The 25,059-nt window shown below is 39.7% G+C and overlaps 1 protein-coding gene and 1 long non-coding RNA gene across 9 annotated transcripts in view; one reads left to right on the top strand and one right to left on the bottom strand.

The window, feature by feature from the left end:
* Positions 1-6,579, bottom strand: part of LOC308614833 — a 103,729-nt gene extending 97,150 nt beyond the window's left edge. Inside the window, exons 1-2 of the long non-coding RNA XR_014015442.1 lie at positions 6,500-6,579; positions 4,002-4,147 (exon numbers count right to left, since the gene is read on the bottom strand). This is a non-coding gene — a long non-coding RNA (uncharacterized lncRNA). The remainder of the gene's footprint in view (positions 1-4,001; positions 4,148-6,499) is intronic.
* A 225-nt stretch (positions 6,580-6,804) lies between these two features.
* Positions 6,805-25,059, top strand: part of LOC308614815 (ankyrin repeat domain-containing protein 26-like) — a 168,724-nt gene continuing 150,469 nt past the window's right edge. For 6 of the 8 annotated variants that reach the window (XM_081229566.1, XM_081229560.1, XM_081229559.1 and 3 more), the window contains exons 1-6: positions 6,805-7,175; positions 15,325-15,439; positions 15,602-15,775; positions 19,948-20,054; positions 21,883-22,020; positions 24,213-24,283. In XM_081229566.1, coding sequence (XP_081085692.1) covers positions 6,946-7,175; positions 15,325-15,439; positions 15,602-15,775; positions 19,948-20,054; positions 21,883-22,020; positions 24,213-24,283 — 835 coding nt within the window. In that variant the 5' untranslated portion in view covers positions 6,805-6,945. Of the gene's footprint in view, positions 7,176-15,324; positions 15,440-15,601; positions 15,776-19,947; positions 20,055-21,882; positions 22,021-24,212; positions 24,284-25,059 lie in introns of those variants that run through there. The other 2 variants (XM_081229561.1, XM_081229563.1) reach the window with 2 other exon arrangements.

Genomic DNA, 25,059 nt, shown 5'->3' with positions numbered 1-25,059 from the left:
TCCACTTTCTGTATGCTTCTTCATCCTTGTTAGATTTTAAGATTCTTAGGTTCATGCTTCTTCTTAGTGTCATAAGATCTCAAATCCTCTCATATAAAATTTGAAGAAAGAGTTGTTAAAGGAGTACATATAAGGTAAAAAGAATGTCTCTCTTGGTTGGGTTTTATAAAAAATACACCTGTTTTTTTAAATACACCTTTTCTAAAAGTGAACTGTTACTATGCTTCTCAGTACCCCGAATCACAAATTTCATTTATCCACCAAAGCTGCTGTTGGTCACTGTTAGAACTGATTATATGGTCAGCATTACATTTTGTAAATTACTTGTGATGCCAAGGTGATGTTTAGGATTTGTGCTTAACTCTGGGGGAAATATTTCTTTAAATGGATAATGCTGATTTTTTAAGAGGGTTAACATAAATCATAACAGTGGGAAAATAAATTTTGACCAGAACTTTCAAACTATCTCCTATTTCCTATGCACCTAATACCATCAGCATGAAGTCATCCACATAATGGGTAAATTTGATGTCCTGTAAGGTAGTGAGAATATCAAGATCTCGGTGGATTAAATTACCACAGAATTATCAGCATTTGATGAGCAAATGTTGTCTTGAAGCAAGATGATGAAGTTGAACCCCTATCCATATCAAGTAAGAGTAGAAAGCTTCTGGTACCCATGGTTAATTTGTGAACTGATTGTATCCTTTGATCATTAAAAAAAAAATTTAGGGGACTTCCCGGGCGGTGCAGTGGTTAAGACTTCACCTTCCAATGTAGCGGGTGTGGGTTTGATCCCTGGTTGGGGAGCTAAGATCCTTCATGCCTCACAGCCAAAATAACCAAAACATAAACAAGCAATATTGTAACAAATTCAGTGAAGACTTTAAAAATGGTACACATAAAAAAATCTTTTGAAAAAATTTAGTTCCTTGATTGTAAACAATGTTTTATTAATTATTAATATTAAGTATTTTATTTATTAATAGAATTAATTAATTTTATTAATTATGCATGTTAATACCTTATCTGTATTTGCATTTATATATATATATATTTTTTGGGGGGGTACACGGGCCTCTCACTGTTGTGGCCTCTCCCATTGCGGAGCAGAGGCTCCGGACACGCAGGCTCAGCGGCCATGGCGCACGGGCCCAGCCGCTCCGTGGCATGTGGGATCTTCCCGGACCGGGGCACGAACCCGTGTCCCCTGAATCGGCAGGCAGACTCTCAACCACTGCGCCACCAGGGAAGCCCCATTTATACTTTGTGTGTGTGTGTGGCTGCACCGGCCCTGGCAGCGAAAGCACCAAGTCCTAACCACTGGACTGCCAGGGAATGCCCTATACTAAATTTTTTGGTCACAAATTTTATGTGGCCAAATGTACTGATATCTTCTTTTGACACTTGCATTGTTTTTGTTTGAAAAATCTTCAAAAACTTACAAATAATACCACTCGTCCATATTTTCTTCTAAAATATTTAGTGGTTTCATTAAAAAGACTAAACATTTTTACTAACCTGGAGTTTCTTTTGGTGTATATGTTGAGATATGTAGTTAACTTCTTATCACGAATTGATTTTTCCCAAACCAGTTATTAATAATCTATATCATTCTCATTGATTTGTATAGTTTCTCTTATGTTAATACATTCTCACCTCTTACTGTTTTCCAGTAATATGCTTATTCTTCTGTAGGCTAGTATTTAATAATTATATTTTTATATTTACTAATTATATATTTTATAATCTAACAGAAAATATTTAATTTATCTTAACTTTCTTTAAACATATTTAAAGCTATTTTATTTTAACTAGAAACAAATCACTATATGTCTATGCAAAAGCAACATATGTTTATTGCTGAAAAGTTAGAAAATATAAATAAGAAAATAAATATGAAAGAAGGAACACCTTAGTAGTGAGAGTGGATGTAACTATGCCTCATTCTCCTAACACTGGGTCCCCCACGTGCAAGGTTCTGAGGGGCGATGTTGAGCTTTTGCCCTACCTCCTTCCCCTCTTAGAACCCACTTGGGTCCCAGGTAGGTGACTGAGGTGCTTAATTTGTTTCCAGTGAAAAAAGTTTGGCCACAAAGGGGATGGCCATTACACCTTTCTTGGTACCAACTCCCTATAAAACTAAGAGGTCCTATGTTTGCCACAGACTCTGGAGCAAAAAACGGCTTAAGACTTTATGAAGTAGAGATGCCAACCCATTTTTCTTGTAGATGGAAGTGCATTGCTGGCTGACTGTAGTCATGAGAAAATAAGCTCAGTACCAATAAGAGAATAATAAGAAGAATAAGAGAAAATAAGCTCAGTGCCTTCTCCTCATAGGAAGCAAAGACCCTCGTTGGAAGGGCTAAAGTAGGCACGTTGCCAACTGACGCTCCATATCCTCACAATGCTGGGGGGTCAGGGACACAGGGGATAGTCTGGATTCTATGGGAGAGAAGTATGGAAGTAAAACAGCTGAAATTTTAACTTGCATTCCTAGTGAGTTTCAATGTTTGAGAGTTACAAAGAAAAGTTACAAACACCCCAGTCTGCCTATGGAATCTCAGGAGTCACAGATGGTGTCTACTCTGGCTAGGTAGCGAAGGTAGGAAGAGGGTGAAAATTTTTTCCAGCTATAAACTGCCATGATAAGCAGAAATTATCCTAAGGGGGCCACAGAGACGAGGGGTATGTTGGGCATGAAAATGCTCAGATCAGGTCTCCAGTGCTAGGGACAGGGTAACCAACCATGCCAGTTTTCCCAGGACTGTCTTGGTTTTATCACTGATAGCCCTGTGTCCCAAGAATGCCCCAGTCCTGGACAAACTGGGGAACCTACTTGGGACACATAGTAGACTGACAGCCCCAGCAGCTGTCATTCTGGATCCACGTCTGCGTCTGTCCTATGCCCATGCTTCCCACGACTGCTCCCAGCCATTGTACCCACAATAGGGGTAAAATACAGGCCCACTCCTGGAAGATGCAAGATTTATTTATCATATGACTTTGGCTCCAGGATTCCCCTTTGGCCTGGCCAGAAATGTTGTTAGAACTGTGCTGCAGTTTTAGACTCTCTCTACCCAGTCCTCTTTGTTGCCCTCTATCTCCACTTCTTCCATTCTTCCTAGCTCCCTCCCTCCATAATTTTCTATGGCCACTTAACATATTACCACAAATTTCGTGGCTTAAAACCACACATATTTATAGTATAGTTCTGGAGGTCAGAGGTCTGAAATGATTCTCACTGAGCTAACATCAAGGCTGCATTCCTTTCTGGAGGTTCTAGAGGACAATTAGTTTTCTTGTCTTTTCCGACTTGTAGAGGCCACCTGTATTCCTTGCCTTGTGGCCCCTTCCATCTTCAAAGCCAGCAATGACCTGTCGAGTCTTTCTCACATCATTCTGACACTCCTGCCTCCTCCTTCCACATATGAAGGACCCTTGTGATTACACTGGATCCACCTGAATTTGTTAAGGCATCCATAACATGTTTTTCATCATAAAACAGGTATTACTCTGACATTATTAATTCCATTAACATATGTTAAATAAATATTAAATAAATAATTATTAAATAAATATGCAGGAAACCACCAGGGCATTATTTGAGTCTTAGATAGGCATGGGAGCTCTAAGCAACAACTTTACTTAAAAAAAATTTATTTATTTATTTGGCTGTGCCAGGTCTTAGTTGGCAGCACTTGGGCTCTTTTAGTTGCAGCATGTGGCATCTAGTTCCCTGACCAGGGATCGAACCTGGGCCCCTGGCACTGGGAGCGTGAAATCTTAACCCCTGGACCACCAGGGAAGTCCCCAAGCAACAACTTTCTAGAGGGCATCTGTTTGCAAAGAAATCTGGGAATCTTAGCTTTCAAGTGCTTGGGGATCCAGGTAGCATTTGACAAGGACATACAGAAGTTCAGAGTTGGCCTAGCATATACTCCTGGAGTATCTCTGGTCTATACAGAAACACTAGAGTCAACCAAATCTTGACAACCTACCTGGAGTCCTGGTGTGTGGTTCTTATCTCCCTACAGCCTGGTAGTGTCTTTGACCCTCATTCCAGGCTGCATCAGCAAGTGTCAGAGTCTTCTTCAGATGTCACAATGGGAGCCTTTACCGGTCTCATAGGTCACACTGGGGAGTACTGCGGAGACAAATAGAGGACAAAAGATTATTCTCTGGTTGGGCTATTATAGGAAGAAAATTGTGGGTGGTCAGAGTTGAAACCAGTCACACACATCAAAACCATTTGGTGCAGCTAAGCTGGATAGACCTGAGAAATGTTTTTTTGTTTGTTTTTTGTTTTGTTTTTGTTCATTGCTCTTTCACCAGTGAAGACACTGTCCTGGAACCAGCTATCACTTCAACAGGGACCCTGCCTCTCTCCAGAGTTTTTCGGCACAATTGCTTTCTTTCTTTCTTTCTTTTTATTTTTTTGGCTGTGTCGCGTTCCCCAACCAGGGATGGAACTCGTGCTTGCTGTAGTGGAAGCGAGGAGTCCTAACCTCTGGACCTCCAGGGAATTCCCCCAGCAGCAATTTCTGCTGAAGGTCTGGACACCTGACTTCTGAGTCACTAATTCCAAGCAATTTGTTGTCAAATCATTCAACCTACAAAGCACAAAATGGCATTAAACGGCCTCTGAAGAATAAGTACCTAAATTAATATCTACGCATTTGTCTTGCTGTAAAATATGGCTGCCAAACTTTCAAATTTTGCTGGTGCATCTTGTGCAATGGTGGTATCTGTTACTTTTTAATTTGGTTAATCAAAATTCTTAAAATCATTAACATGATTTTGATCTTGAAATCATCAACAAATGTAATAGGAACCTGCTTGAGTTTTGGGATAGCTGGTTTTGTATTAACTGTTGTTGTGAGCCTGCTTCTGCTTCTGTCTGTTTCACCCACAATACCAGGTTTGGTTTAATTGTATTGTAACTGTATAATTACAGTAATTGTATAATTACTGGATCAAGTACTACATTAAAAGGAGTTTCTGTATACAGTCGCCTGTTTCTACCAGTATGGAGTATGGAGTCAACCTATTTTGCTTTATTCCTAAGAAATGGAATAAAGATGGAAACACAAATTGCAGATAGAGAAAGATGGAAGCAAGGGAAAAGATTATTTAAAGTTTGGGAAATTTTAAAGATATGGGACAAGGATAAAGCATAAGAGGTTTCATAACAATGGAGATGATAAGATTCCATAAGGTCACTATGATGATTAGATTTAGGAGTGGGAAACAGATTTGGGTGGATAAAGCAAAGGAGCAAAGAGACTATTAAGAGGAAACACGAAAGTTAGATGTCCCTATTAGTTAGCTAATTACTGAAAAATTTGGCTAATAGAATTTTAGGGAAATTTAGCTATATTGATTTTTTAAATTTGTAGCAACGATCTTATACTTCAATAAAAAACAGAGTACTTGTTTGCATTCTACTTGATTTTTTTCACCTGCATACTATTCTTCAATATTCTTCAATCTATACCAACCAGTTTGTGCCTTCCTTAAGTACTGCCAGAAACTATCAACTCTTTCTCCTGTTACAAAATTATAGCTTAAAAAAGTTCTTCACTCTTGTAGTCAAACGAATACACAGATATCAAATAATCGTTTACAAATTATAATGAAAGAATAATATACCATTACAAAAAAAAGCGCCCAGATACAGATATATCAAGAAGTGTACAGGATTTACATAATGAAAAAAGCTACCAAAGGCTAATGAAGGACATAAAATAAGACAAATTGAGAGACATAACATGTACCTGGATACACTGATACAAGAGACTGATTCTCAGTTAAAATTCTCTTCACCTAATTACAATCAAAATCTCACTAAGATCTCTCTTTAGCTTGGCATAATGATTAAAAATTCATCTCAAATAATGTAGAGGTAAACATTTCCAAGAGAATACTGAAAAGGAAGACTAAGGAGGGAAACCTTGGACCTGTAATAGATATTTCTATTTTACACACTACTGACGCTAGAAGAAGCAGACCAGAATGGAAAACCCAGAAACAGAAAAAACATCTGAGAATTAAATGTAAGATTAAGGGGTAAACTAGGTGAGGAAAGATGGATTGTTTGGGACAAGTGGATAACCATTTTTTTAAAAGTTCTCATATGTTACACCATGCTCCAAAATAAATCTTGAATTTAGAGACTTAATTAGGGGAAAATAAAAGCAAAAACTAAAATATAGGTGAAGAAAATGTGCAGACGGAACGCTGGGCCACAGGGGAGGGTCAGGAGGCACGCGGAAACGCGTCTTCATTTCATCTGGAGAAACTGCGTTGGTTTCTCCTAAGTTTGCACTTGATGACACCTGTCGCCACAGTCTCTGGAACCATGAAAACAGCTTTCTGTAGTTCCATCTGTTAAATTCCATGGAGAAAGCCTGGGGCCCAGAGGGATGTGGAAAGGAATAAACTGAGGGATAAGGAGATTTACAGAGTATTTTTAGGGGAGCTCTCTGGGGGACGAGACCTTCTGCATCCTGAAGCTCCACGCCACTCTAGCCCCAGTCGCATGCGAAGACGACTCTCTCACAGGGGAGATTCTAAAATTTGCAAATGTCCAGAAACGCCCAGCCAGCTCGCACCACCGTTGGAAAACAACCCAGCGCGTCCCACAAACAGTCGCAGAGATTTGTGACGTTCGGGCCTCGCACATGCGCACTGGGCACTCCTGCGCTCCGTGCCTCTGTGCGCAAGCGCAGTGACGCCGTCTTACAAGGCGCGCGCGCGCACTGTGTTTAGCTGTATCGCTTGGCTACGGTTATTCTGGGCTGAAAGCTGAGACACCGCGGAGCTTCCCAGCTGGGATGTTGTGGCTAGACCGCGTAGGCTTATCTGTACCGCTAGTGTTAGGCTCAGGAGACTGTGAGAAGCCGAGGGGGAGGGGAGGTGTGTCTGAAGCGTGTAGGCTCTGCGATGAAGAAGATTTTTGGCTTCGGAAGTAAGAAGGGCGAGTCGCCCTTCGGCTCCTCCACCAGCCCGCGGAGAGAGAGCGGTAATCGGGTCAACGCCCGGCCCGAGTACCACATCCGACGCAAGGATCTCGGGAAGGTCCACAAAGCTGCCAGCGTGGGCAACGTAGCCAAAGTGCAGCAGATTCTGTTGCTTGGGAAGAATGGCTTGAACGACAGGGACAAGATGAACAGGTAACCGGGGCGGGCGGGAGGAGGTGGGGCGGGCCTGGGTGGGGCCCCTGCTGTCAGTTTCCCCTCCGAGGCTCGTGGACACCTACGTGGGGTCCCGCGCCCCGCAGACTTTATAGGCAGCAAAAGCCTTAGCTGGTTTCGGACCCGCTCATGATTCCCCTTATAGAGGACTTTACTGACAGTTTTAAAGTCATTTGGCTGAATGTCAGTAATCACAGAAACGAAATTAAACATGAACAGCATCTTATTTTTAATGTACACATTTTTATACCGTAATGTTATATGTTACAGAGAAGTGCATAATGAGGAAAATAATTCTCATGACAGATCAACTTCTGGACTAAAAATTCTTCAGATACAATCCCGTATTTTTAAAAAATAATAATTTATTTATTGCTGTGTTGGGTCTTCATTGCCGTGCACGGGCTTCTCATTGTGGTGGCTTCTCTTGTTGTGGAGCACGGGCTCTAGGCGCGCGAGCTCAGTTAGTTGTGGAACGTGGGCTCAGTAGATGTGGAACGTGGGCTAGGTAGTTGTGGCTTGCCGGCTCTAGAGCGCAGTCTCAGTAGTTGTGGCCCATGGGCTTAGTTTCTCTGCAGCATGTGGGATCTTCCTGGACCAGGGCTCGAACCCGTGTCCCCTGCATTAGCAGACGGATTCTTTTTTTTTAAAATTTATTTATTTTAATTTATTTATTTTTGGCTGTGCTGGGTCTTCACTGCTGCACGTGGGCTTTCTCTAGTTGCAGCGAGTGGGGGCTACTGTTCGTTGCAGTGCGTGGGCTTCTCATTGGGGTGGCTTCTGTTGTTGTGGAGCACGGGCTGTAGGTGCGCAGGCTTCAGTAGTTGTGGCATGCGGGCTCAGTAGTTGTGGTTTGCGGGCTCTAGAGCGCAGGCTCAGTAGTTGTGGCGCACGGGCTTAGTTGCTCCACAATATGTGGGATCTTCCCCGACCAGGGCTCAAACCTGTGTCCGCTGCATTCGCAGGCAGATTCTTAACCTCTGTGCCACCAGGGAAGCCTGCAGTATCCGTTTTATATCAGTGTACACCTATGTATATATGTTCTCTACTGAAGGACCTTAGAAGACAGCTTTGAAGTGGGAAGATGGCTGTGTCCTTGAATAGGAAGACTCATTTTCTTAAAATGTATGGTCTTCCCATATTTAAACCAAATAGGCATATGGTGGTTTAAAATTTTTTGAGTTACACATGCTTTCTTTATTTGTTGTGATGAAATTAAAAGTTTTATGTAGTAGACAAAGATTTGCCCTTCTAGATATCAAAATGTGCTGTAAGTTCCCACAAATTATTCATTTACTAACAACTGAAAAGACAGATAAGTGAATGGAACAGAATAGAAAATGCCCAAACACCCAAATATATGTAAGACTTTAGAACTTGAACTGATGACATTTCATATTAGAAGGAAAAAATAAATTGTTTGTAAATGGTGCAGGAGTAAACTGCTAACTATTTAGAGAAAAGTAACTAGATTTTTATCTCACAAAAATAAGTTTCAGATGGAGTACAGATCAAAAATTTTAAAGATCCAAAGTGAGAAAACGACCAGAAGAAAACAAAATTCCTATCTATACATTTTTTTTGTGCTGACAAAGACCTTCCTAAGAATGACTTCAAAAGCAAGAATTCTGGAGGTTGATTTAACAACATTAAAAAATTAAAACCCTCTGTAGATCAGAAAAGAAGATTAACAAAATAAAAGACAATGAGCTTTTAAAATATATCAATGTATTTGTATCAGGCAAGAAAACATATCTTCACTTTACAGAGAATTCTTTGAAATCAGTAAGGGGAAAGAAACTCTAATTTGAAATTGAGCAACGTACTTTTTTGCATATCCATAAGTGACCAATGGATATAGGAAAAAAATTTAGCATTTCTGGTAAGAAAAGGAATTTAAGTTAAAGAGGAATGAAAAACCATTTTCCCTTCACAAAGTTTGTGAAGATGAAGAGCAGTGGTACTTATACTGCTGTTTAAAGTCTGAGTTGCTTTTGACTTTTCAAATAGGCAATTTGGTGATAAGTACCACATTTAGAAATGTGTATTCCCTTTACACATCAATTCTCTTTATACAAATTAGAGGTAAATAATTAGAGATAAATTAGAGATAGGTAACATACAATTTGTTGTTCTCAACACTGCTTAAAATAGCAATGTATTAAGACGAACTCAAAGGATTTTATAAATAAATTGCAGTGTATCTGGTATGGAGTAATATGTGACCATTGAAGGTGGCATAGATAACAGATGTATGTTGACCTGCAGAGATGTACTTTGGTAGAATATTGAGAAAAAAAATCAATTTCATTATATATAAACAAAAGAAGACTATGGTCTTATCTTAGACAAAAATATGTACAAAAATATGATAATTTTTGTTATTTCTGAGCACTTGTATTATAAGTGAAGCTTTCTTTTCCTTTTAAAAATATCTGTGATTTCTACAGTGAACATGTACAAAAATTCTAGTAAATGTTTAGTATTAGTGAAATAATCCTGGGAGAGACCAGGAATATGAATCTTGTACAGATAATAATAATTTCTCACTCTATTTTTTTTGGAAGCTTTTCAAGGATTGATATCTTCTGACAACTTTTAACCTCTTCAGAAGTAAAGGGAATCTTTTTATCCATGCCTGTAGATTTTACTAGGTATATATTTTGCTATATACACGTTTTTGATTTTGTGTAGCTTTATTACCTATAATATGTAAATGATTAGAGATTAATCATTTTACCTCATTGCAGTCTTATGAAAATAAAAAATAGTTAATGTAAGTGGTGATTATTACTATTGAAAAAGTTTATTAGAGTTTTAGTTGTGTCCTTGTGAGAATACAAAATCAAAAATCAAATGTAAATGATTATTACTATTGCAAAAGTATTGCTTTACTTCCCAAAAGTTTTCTTTAAAAATATCGAACTCTCCAAAGTAACAACTGACATTAGAAATAGAAAGAATCATGAGAGATTACTACAAGCAACTATATGCCAATAAAATGGACAACCTGGAAGAAATGGACAAATTCTTAGAAAAGCACAACCTTCCAAGATTTAACCAGGAAGAAATAGAAAATATAAACAGACCAATCACAAGCACTGAAATTGAAACTGTGATTAAAAGTCTTCCACCAGGGCTTCCCTGGTGGCGCAGTGGTTGAGATTCCACCTGCCGATGCAGGGGACACGGGTTCGTGCCCCGGTCCGGGAAGATCCCACATGCCGCGGAGCGGCTAGGCCCGTGAGCCATGGCCACTGAGCCTGCGCGTCCGGAGCCTGTGCTCCACAACGGGAGAGGCCACAGCAGTGAGAGGCCCGCGTACCACTAAAAAAAAAAAAAAAAATCTTCCAACAAGTAAAAGCCCAGGACCAGGTGGCTTCACAGGAGAAATCCATCAAACATTTACAGCAGAGATAACACCTGTCCTTCTCAAACTCTTCCAAAGTATAGCAGAGGGGGGAACACTCCCAAACTCATTCTACAAGGCCACCATCACCCTGATACCAAAACTAGACAAAGATGTAACAAAAAAAGAAAACTGCAGACCAATATCACTGATGAACGTAGATGCAAACATTCTCAAAAAACACCTCACAAACAGAATCCAGCAGCACATTAAAAGTATCGTACACCATGATCAAGTGGGGTTTATCCCAGGAATGCAAGGATTCTTCAGTATACACCAATCAATGTGATGCACCATATTAACAAACTGAAGAATAAAAACCATATGATGATCTCAGTAGATGAATTTTTGACAAAATTCAACACCTGTTTATGATAAAAACTCTCCAGAAAGTAGGCATAGAGGGAACGTACCTCAACATAATAAAGGGCATATATGACAAACCCACAGCCAACATTGTTCTCAATGGTGAAAAACTTAAACCATTTCGTCTAAAATCAGGAACAAGACAAGGTTGCCCTCTCTCACCACTGTTATTCAACATAGTTTTGGAAGTTTTAGCCACAGCAATCAGAGAAGAAAAAGAAATAAAAGGAATCCAAATCGGAAAAGAAGAATTAAAGCTGTCACTGTTTGCAGATGACATGATACTATACATAGAGAATCCTGAAGATGCTACCAGAAAACTACTGGAGCTAATCAATGAGTTTGGTAAAGTAGCAGGATACAAAATTAATGTACAGAAATCTCTTGCATTCCTAAACACTAATGATGAAAAATCTGAAAGAGAAATTAAGGAAACACTTCCATTTACCATTGCAACAAAAAGAATAAAATACCTAGGAATAAACCTACCTAAGGAGACAAAAGACCTGTATGCAGAAAACTATAAGACACTGATGAAAGAAATTAAATATGACACAAACAAATGGAGAGAGATACCATGTTCTTTGATTGGAAGAATCAACATTGTGAAAATGACTATACTACCCAAAGCAAACTACAGTTTCAATGCAATCCCTATCAAACTACCAATGGCATTTTTCACAGAACTAGAACAAAAAATTTCACAATTTGTATAGAAACACAAAAGATCCTGAATAGCCAAAGCAATCTTGAGAAAGAAAAATGGAGCTGGAGGAATCAGGCTCCCTGACTTCAGACTATACTACAAAGCTACAGTAATCAAGAGAGTATGGTACTGGTACAAAAATAGAAATGTAGACCACTGGAACAGGGTAGAAGGCCCAGAGATAAACCCACGCACATATGGTCACCTTATCTTTGATAAAGGAGGCAAGAATATACAATGGAGAAAAGACAGCCTCTTCAGTAAGTGGTGTTGGGGAAACTGGACAGCTACATGTAAAAGAATGAAATTAGAGGAATGAAATTCCTCTAAAACTCTTAGAGGAAAACATAGGCAGAACACTCTATGACATCAATCACAGCAAGATCCTTTTTGACTCACCTCCTAGAGAAATGGAAATAAAAACAAAAATAAACAAATGAGACCTGATGAAACTTAAAAGCTTTTGCACAGCAAAGGAAACCATAAAATAGATGAAAAGACAATCCTCAGAATGGGAGAAAATATTTGCAAATGAAGCAACTGACAAAGGATTAATCTCCAAAATATACAAGCAGCTCATGCAGCTCAATATCAAAAAGACAAATAACCCAATCCAAAAATGGGCAGAAGACCTAAATAGCCATTTCTCCAAAGAAGATATACAGATTGCCAACAAACACATGAAAAGATGCCCAACATCACTAATCATTAGAGAAATGCAAATCAAAACTACAATGAGATATCACCTCACACTGGTCAGAATGGCCATCATCAAAAATCTACAAACAATAAATGCTGGAGAGGGTGTGGGGAAAAGGGAACCCTTCTGCACTGTTGGTGGGAATGTAAATTGATACAGCCACTATGGGGAACAATATGGAGGTTCCTTAAAAAACTAAAAATAGAGCTACCATACAATCCAGCAATCCCACTTCTGGGCATATACCCTGAGAAAACCATAATTCAAAAAGAGTCACGCACCACAATGTTCATTGCAGCACTATTTACAATAGCCAGGACATGGAAGCAACCTAAGTGTCCATCGACAGATGAATGGATAAAGAAGATGTGACCCATATATACAATGGACTATTTCGCAGCCATAAAAAGAAATGAAATTGAGTTATTTGTAGTGAGGTGGATGGACCTAGAGTCTGTCATACAGAGTGAAGTAAGCCAGAAAGAGAAAAACAAATACCATGTTCTAACACATAGATATGGAATCTAAAAAAAAAAAAAAAAGGTTCTGATGAACCTAGGAGCAGGACAGGAGTAAAGACACAGACATAGAGAATGAACGTGAGAACACGAGGAAAGGGGAAGATTAGGCTGGGACGAAGTGAGAGAGTAGCAGTGACATATATACAGTACTAAATGTAAAATAGATAGCTAGTGGGAAGCAGCTGCATCGCCTGGGAGATCAGCTCCGTGCTTTGTGACCACCTAGAGGGGTGGGATAGGGAGGGTGGGAGGGAATGCAAGAGGGAGGGGATATGGGGATATAGGTATACATATAGCTGCTTCACTTCATTATACAGCAGAAACTAATAAATCATTGTAAAACAATTATACTCCAATAAAGATGTTAAAAAAATTATTGAACTCTCCAGTTATGTTTATCCATTGTTTAATCCATTTATTCATCAAATATAACTTGAATACCTATTATGTAGCACGTGTTTTCTACTCAGGACCCTGCATCTATCTCTCAGAACCCTTTCATGCTTAAAAACTTCATGTTGCCCCCATGAGCAAGATGAGAAATTTAAAATTGAAGTATTAAGGCTTCGTCTCAATTGAAGCTTTGCTCCCTTCTTTCAAACAGAAGCATTTCTGAAGGTAGGAAATTGTAAAAGGTAACCTTTACTTGTCCTTTTGAACATTTATAATGGTATTAAATACTAATATTGATCATTGGAAATGTCTGATTTCACACAATCTATAAATGTAAATATTGAATAAAATGAGCCATCCCTATTCATTTGAATCCTGAATTTCCCTTGGCTTAAAGCTTCCTGAAAATCAGAGTTAGAATTACTTTTTAAAAAAATTCTTGTTTTGTTTGTTATTTTAGTTCTCTTTCCCCATGCTGCTTTTATTGTATTATTTTATTTTATTATTTATTTTATCATTTTTAAAATTGAAGTATAGGTGATTTACAGTATTGCTCATCATGCCTTTAAGAACTAAAAGTTATTTAAGTGCCAACCGTGTGACTAGAACTGTTATATAGATCATTATTTCATTTAATGTAAGGAACCATGAATTGCATGATGCCCCACTATTTTATATATTAATAAGAAATTTTTTAAAATGTTGCCAACTCGCAGATATAGAGAACAAACTAGTGGTTACCAGTGGGGAGAGGATAGGGAGGAGGGGCAAGATAGGGGTAGGGAATTAAGAGGTACAAACTATTAGGTATAAAATAAGCTACAAGGATATATCGTACAACATGGGGAATATAGCCAATATTTTATAATAACTATAAATGGAATATATAACCTTTAAAAATTGTGAATCACTATGTTGTACCCCTATAATATATAATTTTTATTTTTATTTTTTATTATTTTTTTATTTTTGGCTGTGTTGGTTCTTCGTTGCTGTGCGCAGGCTTTCTCTAGTTGTGGCGAGCGGGGGCTACTCTTCCTTGCGGTGTTCAGGCTTCTCATTGTGGTGGCTTCTCTTGTTGTGGAGCACGGGCTCTAGGCGTGTGGGCTCAGTAGTTGTGGCTCGCGGGTTCTAGAGCGCAGGCTTAGTAGTTGTGGTGCACGGGCTTAGTTGCTTTGTGGCACGTGGGATCTTCTGGGATCGGGGCTCGAACCTGTGTCCCCTGCATTGACAAGTGGATTCTTCACCACTGAGCCACCAGGGAAGTTCCATAATTTATAATATTATACATCACCTATACTTAAATTTTAAAAAATGGCAACTTTAGGCACAGAGACGTTATGATAATTAGACCAACAGGAAAAGTGAGAACTGAACAAACAAAAAATGCTACCAATTATAGTTGTAAGACATCGTGAATTATAAATTTCATTCCAATGTCAGAGATGTTAAAATGTGAGAAAGTGAGCATATTAGAATCATTGAAGTACAGTGTTCTCTCTAGTCCTCAAGACATATCTTCAAAAGAGGTATGATATCCTTTTACTTAATTGAAATGTTGCCCTTGTAAAATAGTAGTAATAGTAATAATTATGATAATATTACCTAATAATTATTGAGCTGTTATCTGTGCGAGGAACTCTTCTAAACCCTTTGCACGGGTTCTCATTTAAGCATCACAGTGGTGTCCTGTGAGGTAACTACTGCTCTATCCCCATTTTGTTGATGAGGAAATTGAGGCACAGAAAGGCTAAGTGACAGCTAATAAGTGACACAGTTAAAGTCAAATTCAAACCCAAGTTGAGCTGAATCTCAAGGTCATGCTTTTTCTATTCAAGCAGGTTGTTCTTTCGTTAATGTGGAGAGTAAGAAGAGCTAATATATATTGTTCTTTCTCCAGAAGAAAACTAAATATTTGTTTTCAAGGGATAGGAATAGCATGCTATTTATTAAATGTTTTCAATTACATGAACAATTGTATGTTTTGAAATAGTGCACTACTAATTTCCTAAAAACTCCTCTCGGTTTCGTAGGACTGCTCTCCATTTGGCCTGTGCCAATGGCCATCCGGCAGTGGTAACTCTCCTAGTGGAGAGAAAATGCCAGCTTAACCTCTGTGACAACGAAAACAGGACAGCGCTGATGAAGGTACATAGTAGCCAACCATGTCAACGTGAGATGGATTTGATTTAACTACTTAGAATAAAAATGGATTTATCTCATTTAAATATAACGAATTGGTGAAACTTCTGGAATGTTTACTTTGAATTCCTAGAATTTACAGTCTGTTTCTTGGCATAACACTTATAGGCCATACAATGCCAGGAAGAGGAGTGTGCAACTATTCTGCTGGAACATGGTGCCGACCCAAATGTCATGGACGTCAGTGGCAACACTGCTCTCCACTATGCTGCCCTTTATCAGAATATATCACTCGCAGCAAAGCTGCTTTCACATGACGCCAACATTGAAGCAAGCAACAAGGTATAGCTCAACTATATTTACAAAATATTTGCCATACATGGTTGTTTTTTTGTTTGTTTTAGCTGCAGATGTTTTATCTATAATAATATGTACACTGAATACCACCCATCAGGCCCTGTTACCATGGAAACAACTCCAAAGCCAAGTCACGGGCTGGAGAAAGGTGGTGCTCACAGAAAGAGCACAATTCTGTCTCCCAGCCACCCTCCTACCCCAGAAGGAAAATCTTCCCCTTAGGATATGCCTGGGAGTGGGTGGTGGGCTCAAGAGCCCACACAAGTCAAAGACCTGGGGGGAGTGAGGTGAGGTGGAGGCTGGCTGCTTGCAGGGGCTCAGGGAATGGGTGCTGTTGGGGATGGATGGGAGGAGGAAGGAGACCCAGTACCCAGCAGGGAGAGCTGGGTGAGTGCCGGTGGCCAGGGCAGGCAGCAGGCCCTGAGCCCTCCAGGACCCCAGGTTCTAAGATCGGGGAAAGTGGGGCAGGTCGTTTTTGACACCCAGCAAGGGTGTTCACTTATGCTGGTGGCCATTTGGTCCACCATGTACACCTTGGGGTCTTCCACGCTCAGCCTCGGGTGGCTCCTCAGCAGGGTTGTAGCTGTGCATGGGGAGCAGGTGATGGCGAAGCTGCTGTTCCTGCTTTTTCTTTGGGACACACATTACCTCCTCCCACTGCAGCCCTGCCAGGAACTCCCTCTGCTGACATAGATGGGGTCAGTTTTACATATTTGGAAGCTCAAGCATTCCCTGAGTGAAAATATTTTGAAATAACTTAATTATCTAAGATTTCACTTTAAATCATTATATTTCTAAAGAAACATTAGAGAGTATAGCTTTCTTTTATGTGTCTATGGCAGATATTTGTGAAAACATTGCATTTGTTAAAGGTAAGACTTTTTTTTTTCCCCAAATATTTTTTCCCCCACTCCAATTTTTTTTCTGATTAGTGTAAAACAACAGAGAAATGCAAAACTTGCCTTGGAGATAGACTTTGTCCTAAAACTCAAACAAAACAAAAGCATTTTACAATATAATAGCAATCTTGCTGCTGTTGACAAGTTCCTATTTTATTAAAAAATGATTTATGTAAAAATGATTTCTCTCTCATTGCCTAAGGCTTCAGAGGGAAAAAGGAATAGGAAAAGGAGAGAGCAGTTGAAATATGCAGGCCGGGCTTCCCTGGTGGCTCAGTGGTTAAGAATCTGCCTGCCAATGCAGGAGACACGGGTTCGAGCCCTGGTCCAAGAAGATCCCACATGCCGCGGAGCAACTAAGCCCGTGAGCCACAACTACTGAGCCTGCGCTCTAGAGCACGCGAGCCACAAATACTGAAGCCCGCGCTCCTAGAGCCCGTGTTCCGCAACAAGAGAAGCCACCACAATGAAAAGCCTGCTCACCACAAGGAAGAGTAGCTCCCGCTCACCGCGACTAGAGAAAGCCCACGCGCAGCAATGAAGACCCAACGCAGCCAAAAATAAATAAATTAATTAAATTAAAAAAAAAAGAAATACGCAGGCCAATTTGGAAATTTGGCAGTTAGGAAATGCCAAGAAGAGGTTTTTGGGGTTTTCTTTTCCCTTCAGTTTATGTATTTAGGCAAAGTTCTTTTCAGGTTTCGGGGATAATAATTCTTATTTGGGGAAAGAGCCTAAGTGAACTGTAACCCTGCCTGGAGATCAATTTTAGGAGGACTCAGAGGAGATCAGATTGGCAATGAACGTGTGGTGATTAAATGGGAAATAAGGGAGAAGAACAGATAATTAACTGACATATTATCCTGTTTTGGCAGAAACAGCCACTTAGATAAGAGTCTAGAGTCTGCTCTCAAATCTAGAATGTCTTGATGGGAAGTAAAGGGTTTATAAGTAATGAGACCAAGTTTCATTTTCAGTTTACTTGTCCCTGTTCTACCTATTTACCCAGAAAAATTAAATGTAGTTTTGGTGACTCTGATCTCTTACACTTTTCTTGTTTTTTTTTCAAATCCTCAATTGAGAAAAGGAATTGGCCATGTGGGTAGAGATGAGACTGACATGGTTGCTACACTAATTCTCAGCTAGAATTGTGCTCGTGAACCACAGTCACCTGGGAGAACTTATAAAAAATTTACAAGCCTAGGCTCTCCCCTGAAGATTTTGATTGAATAAATCTAGCAAGGCCCGGACATGTGTGTTTGGAAATATTTCCTCGAGATTCTGATACAGCCCTTGGTTAAGAACAATGGAATGGATGAGTGTGATCTATAAATTCACAGATCTCAAAAATAAGAAATCTCTAGAAGAGTTGGAGTTTGATAGATGCTACTTCCATCAACTCCCTCCTTTCCAACAATATTAGCCTGACTTTCATCTTTCTCTGCCTCTGTAATTGAGAAGGTAAAAGGGATATTATTGGCAATATCTATTGGCTTGAAGAATAACTCCTTTTTCCTTCCAACCACTAATCATTCACTGGCACTCAGAGAGTCTTTAGAAATTTGCTTATGGTGAGTCATTTAATAAGTAGAGTGTGACCCTTTGCGGATTTTGCACCTTTTGTTATCATCCAGGTCATTAGGTCAACAGATGTTTATCACAAACAGGGTTTTCCTGACTGCAGTAAGAGTAAAGCATGAGCCTTCTTTTGGTGAAAGCTGCATGACAGAGTCTTGCAGTGTGTCTGTTAGGTTCACTGGTCCCTGGCATAAGCAAGATGATAGTTTTAAACATCAAAACCCATGAAGTTAGTAACAGTACAGATAGGAATTGTTTTAATAATTTAGTTTCAGCAGTCTTATGAAATAATTATCCATTTGGTTAACATCAGGGAGAATTATAGAAATAGATTGTAGTTTTAACAGGCATTGGAAACATTCTTGAAGTGGGTATTATGAATCTTAATAGCAATTTTTATTACACGTTGGGACCCACTTTTTTTTGTAAAACACATGATACTAAAGAAAGGAAAGTTTTTTTGTTTTTTTTGCGGTACGCTGGCCTCTCAATGTTGTGGCCTCTCCTGTTGTGGAGCACAGGCTCCGGACGTGCAGGCTCAGCGGCCATGGCCCACGGTCCCAGCCGCTCCGCGGCATGTGGCATCTTCCCAGACAGGGGCACGAACCCATGTCCCCTGCATCGGCAGGCAGACTCTCAACCACTGCGCCACCAGGGAAGCCCTAAAGAAAGGAAAGGTTTTACATGCAAATATTTGCTTTATACCCACCCGTTTAGAAACACTCACAGCAAACATAAAAACACAAGTGGGCTATAGACTAAACTTGGCCCCTGGATGTGTTTAGCTTTCCTCCACAAATTGAGTCAGCATTTAAAATTTAGGAGACTCATGCAGAAATCTGCATTTCAGGCTTCTCTTAAGGAATCCAATCTGGTCCCCCTTGAGCCCATGCTACTGTTTGGTCTGCCGTGCAAAGGGTGCCCCTTCTGTATGGGGCACGTTCTCCGGTTTGCTGGCCTCACCTGGGTTCTTCACTTACTTGGGTCACCTACTTTGCCTCCATAAGCATCTGTGTTTCCAATTCCTGTATTACAGTTTATTTTGATAAATATTTCTAGATTTTAAAACAGTCATTAATTTATAATCTATTTCATATTTTAAAAGAATCTCTTAAGGATGGGATTGAATTTTTCAAGTTAGAATTTATAAGTTGGTTTTTTAAAAAAACTCTTTTTCTTTACAAGTTCATGTGAAAAATCATATTCCCATTGGACTGTCTGTAAACCTTATGAGGTTAATTGGTTATCATTGGATAGGTTATGCATGTTGCAGACAGTATTATATCTTTCTCCTCAGCATTGTTCCTAAAATATGCAGTTGATTTAATAGCTAAATGATTATCTCTAGAGGAGTGTTTAGAGTGTATAGACGAGTATAGAGCAATAAAATAACTACAGTATACCTGATAAATACTGTGATAGAAGCAAAGATTCTTGGAACCGGTAAATGTTGGAAGTGAGTTTTAGAGAATGACTTTGCAGTTAATCATGTGAAGAAGTGAGGAGGAGCATTTTAAAGAGAAGGAAGGAGCACAGGGTGGGTGAGAAGGAAGGGGCTCCTTTTTATTTACTTTCTATATTAGATGTTTAAGTTCAGAGAATCTATTATAAGTTTTAAAATTCAGTTTAGAAATATGTAACTTTGTACATTCTATATAAAGTGTTTCTTCTGTTTTACAGGAGGGCTTCACACCACTTTTACTTGCTGTAAGTGAAAACAAGCAGCAAATGGTGGAATTTTTAGTAAAGAAAGAAGCAAATATACATGTAGTTGATAAGATGAAAAGGTACAGTAGTTTGTTCTTTTTCTTTTTAAAAACCTTAGTGCTGTTCTAGAGTGGTGACAGAAAGATTGAATTAGTAAGAAGAGATTAATGTATAATCAACACATCATCAGGTCGAAAAGCAATTATTCTGACTGTGTATCATGAAAAATAATATAGCAGGATTCATATTCCTTTATAATATTGACTGATGTCATTTGCCACCTGATTTTTTTCTTTTTTTTGGTCATACGATCTTATAATAGCTAAGGGGTTTCATATTAGTTTTATTAGCTTTATAAAGTATGGATTCTACTTTTTTTTTTTTTTTAGATGTTGGGGGTAGGAGTTTTTATTAATTAATTAATTTATTTTTGCTGTGTTGCGTCTTCATTTCTGTGTGAGGGCTTTCTCTAGTTGTGGCAAGCGGGGGCCACTCTTCATCGTGGTGCGCGGGCCTCTCACTATCGCGGCCTCTTGTTGCGGAGCACAGGCTCCAGACGCGCAGGCTCAGTAGTCGTGGCTCACGGGCCTAGTTGTTCCACGGCATGTGGGATCCTCCCAGACCAGGGCTCGAACCCGTGTCCCCTGCATTAGCAGGCAGACTCTCAACCACTGCGCCACCAGGGAAGCCCTGGATTCTACTTTTTAATTTACCTTATGACACAGTATTGAATTTCTTAATTCTTTAATAATAATTTTTTAACCTCTACTTTGTATATATTTTTCCTTAAAAGATGCATGTCTTTGGGATGACTCTTTGCTTTAAATTACTTTCTTTGAAGAATACTGATGTTATTAGGTTATCACAAAGTGATTGTTAATCACTATTACTAGATACTGTGGGCTCATCAGTTTTTATCCTTTTTCATTTCTAGTACTTTTTTTTTTTTTTTTTTTGTGGTACGCTGGCCTCTCACTGTTGTGGCCTCTCCCGTTGCGGAGCACAGGCTCCGGACGCATAGGCTCAGCGGCCATGGCTCACGGGCCCAGCTGCTCCGCGGCATGTGGGATCTTCCCGGACCGGGGCAGGAACCCGTGTCCCCTGCATCGGCAGGCGGACTCTCCACCATTGCGCCACCAGGGAAGCCCCATTTCTAGTACATTTTGATGTCCTTATTTTTAATTGGTGAAGGTAGAAGGAAGAAAGATAGCTTTAATTGGATAAACATTTCCTTCAATGAAGACAAGTCATAGGTGGGTGATAAAGAGGAAAATGATGGGCTTTAGATTCAGACTGGGTTTAATTCCTAGGTTTCCTACTTATTAGGTGTATGACCTTGGGAACGTTACTTATTATCAGCAAATATGTTTCCTGATATGAAAAGGTGGATAGTAGTATATCCTTCAAGGGTGGTTGTGTGGAAGAAAGATTACATATATAGTATTTCATTTAGTGCCTAGCACATGCTTATCAGCATCCTTAACTGCACCCATGACTGTTTTTATTTCATTATTATTAATATTATTGTTTTAAGCCTGCAAATAGCTTTTCCTTAACCTGACCTCTAGCTGATTTTGAAGTATAATATAACAGACTAAGGAAGAAATGGGGAATTCTTCCTTTATATACTCACCTGCTTCAGATAAGTGACCTCAGCATAGCTTCTTGTCCATCAAGGACTTTAAATTAGCAGTTTCTACTACATGCCATCCGAGTGGGACAGGAGGCTTCTTTTTTGTCCCTTCATTTTAGCCTTGGAGGTAATTTACAAAGATGAACACTTGAACGTGTAAATGGTCAGTTCTACATGGATTGGCAAGATATTAACTTGGTAAAGTATATTAAATTAGCTGTTAAGGTAAGTTAGCTAAAGTTCCTAAGGGTGAAATTATCTCTCTGTTATTTTAGAACAGCCCTCATACTTGCTGTAAACAATGATTCAACAAATATAGTCAGGCTGCTTCTTCAAGAAGGTATTGATGTCTTTTCTCAAGATTTCTATGGAAGGACCGCAGACGAATATGCTCGTATTTATGGTTTTCATATGTAAGTGTTTACATTAAAATGCCAGTTATCACTAAACTGTGGTTAAAAATAATTTAACTGTTACTTGTTATGTGACAGGTGAGAGTTCTAGTTTGGTGCAGGCAGTTTGGGAATGGTGGTGAGATGTTCCCTATCATCAGCTGGAACCCAGCCAAAAGGCCAGATGAGTTAGATGTAGCAGTGGGCACAGGGTTCTTTATCTCAGGACTTTAAGACTTTATATCCTTAAAGATCCTAACATTATCCATTTCATTCCAAGTGTAACCCCTATGCATGGGGTACAAGTAGTGTCACAGCTCTGATTTTTCTAACTTGTTATTTGGGTCTTGAAGTATTTAGTTCAGCAGACTATCCTATATTTTCTCTTGGGGACTTACTTCTATACTCTCCCTCTTAAATTTTGCAAGAACCTAAGGGATTCCCTAAGATCAAAGAGACAGTCCTCTTCCACAATTCATTTGGAGGGGAAAAAAAAGGGCATTCTCATCATTCTGTTGATTGCATTGATTCTGTTGCTGCAGTGTTGCCACTAAAACTGGTCTTAGCAGGGTCTCCTTGGCAGCTGGATCTGGAGTCTGGATGTTGCTCTATAAAGACCTTTAATAATTTTAAAAGAAAAAAAGGAACCGGTCCTGCAGTCGGGTCACGATTGACCTTTGCTCCCAGGATGCCCTTGCTGATTCAGATTCCTCAGTTTTCATGGTGATGCACACTTAGACTTCAAAGTGACAACTTGTTTAGTTCTCATACATATGCCTGTAGCTCAGCCACTGTTCCAAAGCACCAGCACCCAGTTCTGGCACCTGGGCCTCCTAGCGTTAGCCACACACACCCTCCCTGACACACTCAAAAACCTTATGGAGAGCCCACATCTTAGCCCAGATCTTCACGATGAGTTACCCTTTGAGGCTCTTACTTGTCTTTTCTGCTAGCAGATGTCAATGGGAACCGTTTTAGGCTGTCAGAGAGGTTCAAATGCTCCTGCCGGGGGAGAGCAGACTTTCCTTTTTCCTTTGTTACCAGACCTGAACCTCAAGGCTGCTTTATATCCTGTGGGGCACTTTTTCTCAGGTTGTGGAAGGTCCCATATCATCCTCCTCAGAGTAGTGGGTGCCAGCTTGCCTGAGATTCCATAACTGAGGTTGGCCCCTCAAGTGATCTGTTTTCCATGATAATGAAAATCTTCTAAATGATTTACATCTGCCTCAGCCTTCAAAGTATTTTCAGATTCTGCCTCATAAGGAACCCATTCACCAGAAATCCCTGAATCTCAAGTAGGTTAGTTGGCATTAGGAGAGGTAAGCCCCGTCCAGGACTTGTCAGCATCCATGGTAAAAGTAGGGTTATGTCTTCCAAGTGAACTGGAGATGAACATGGAGCTTAAGCATCCTTCTAAGAAAGATCTGCTGGTTCAGAGTTTGAGTAGGTAGAGAAGGAGTAGTAGTGGTCCAAGCCAGGTCTGGACTTCGATTAGTTTTCTACTCTTGGTGCGATTAGCTGCAATAATGGGGGGCAGTTATGTTATCTAATTTAATGAGGTCATATATTTATAAATAAATTCAGTTACAAATTATAGAATAGCTGAGAGTCCCTGAATTACAAACCACCAAGAAAGGACAGCTAATCACCCTGATTACTGACGTTTTCCCTGAAAACTGCAACATTAGAATGTTAAACCTATGAAAGGACACACACATTGGGATTTTAATATGATTTTTACAAATTAATTTATATATTATTTATTTTTGGTTGCATTGGGTCTTTGTTGCTGCACACGGGCTTCCTCTGGTTGTGGTGAGCAGGGGCTACTCTTTGTTGCGGTGCGCGGGCTTCTCATCGCGGTGGCTTCTCTTGTTGTGGAGTTCGGGCTCTAGGCGTGTGGGCTTCAGTAGTTGTGGCGCGTGGGCTCAGTAGTGGCTCGCGGGCTCTAGAGCTCCGGCTCAGTAGTTGTGGCGCATGGGCTTAGTTGCTCCGCAGCATGTGGGATCTTCCCGGACCAGGGCTCGAACCCGTGTCCCCTGCAATGGCAGGCGGATTCTTAACCGCTGCGCCACCAGGGAAGTCCCACAATCGAAGTTTTGGTAATAGCTCTGACATTGTCTGAAGTGATCAAAGAATTTAATATATTTGTTAATTGTTTTTCATATTAGTATTAAAATAGTAATGTTATTTATCCCATTTTTAATACATAGCAACTGCCAACTGATTTCTGAATATAAAGAAGAAAAGAGACCTAAAACTCCTTCTCAAAATAGCAACCCAGGTAAGATGTCTGATAGTGAATTACTCTTGGTGACCCTACCATAGATAAAGTAAGAGTGAGGAAGTTTTAATAATGAAAAAGCAATGAAAAAAACCAGTGTGTAAACTGCATGTATATTTTTATTTTTTAAATTAATTTCTTAATAGTCTAGTATTCAGAATTGTTTAAGAAGTTAATTGTAGGTAATTTAAAATCAGACAGTATTGTCTGAAAGGAAATCCACATATTTAATCATGGCCCCTAAAATCCCATATTAAATCTTTGCGTAAATAAGAAAAAAGATTTTTTGGTTAGTACGTTGTATGTTTCCTCTATAATCACATGAATATTAGTTATTGTATAGTGGTTAGCCTCACTCAGGCAGGCTGGCACCCACTACTCTGAGGAGGATGATATGGGACCTTCCACAACCTGAGAAAAAGTGCCCCACAGGATATAAAGCAGCCTTGAGGTTCAGGTCTGGTAACAAAGGAAAAAGGAAAGTCTGCTCTCCCCCGGCAGGAGCATTTGAACCTCTCTGACAGCCTAAAACAGTTCCCATTGACATCTGCTTGCAGAAAAGACAAGTAAGAGCCTCAAAGGGTAACTCATCGTGAAGATCTGGGCTAAGATGTGGGCTCTCCATAAGGTTTTTGAGTGTGTCAGGGAGGGTGTGTGTGGCTAAGGCTAAAAAAGTTACCATCTTTAAGCCTGGGAACTCAACAGTACCTTCCTGGTACTTTAAACAAATGGCAAACAAGAAGAACTGCAAAGCTGAGCCAGTGTGCAGTGTACCA

This window comes from Mesoplodon bidens (assembly GCF_964165515.1).
Source record: "Mesoplodon bidens genome assembly, chromosome: 3".
In the NCBI taxonomy this organism is placed as follows: domain Eukaryota; kingdom Metazoa; phylum Chordata; class Mammalia; order Artiodactyla; family Ziphiidae; genus Mesoplodon; species Mesoplodon bidens.
Note: the sequence above shows the minus strand (reverse complement) of the source record. Positions and strands in the feature narration are given on the sequence as shown.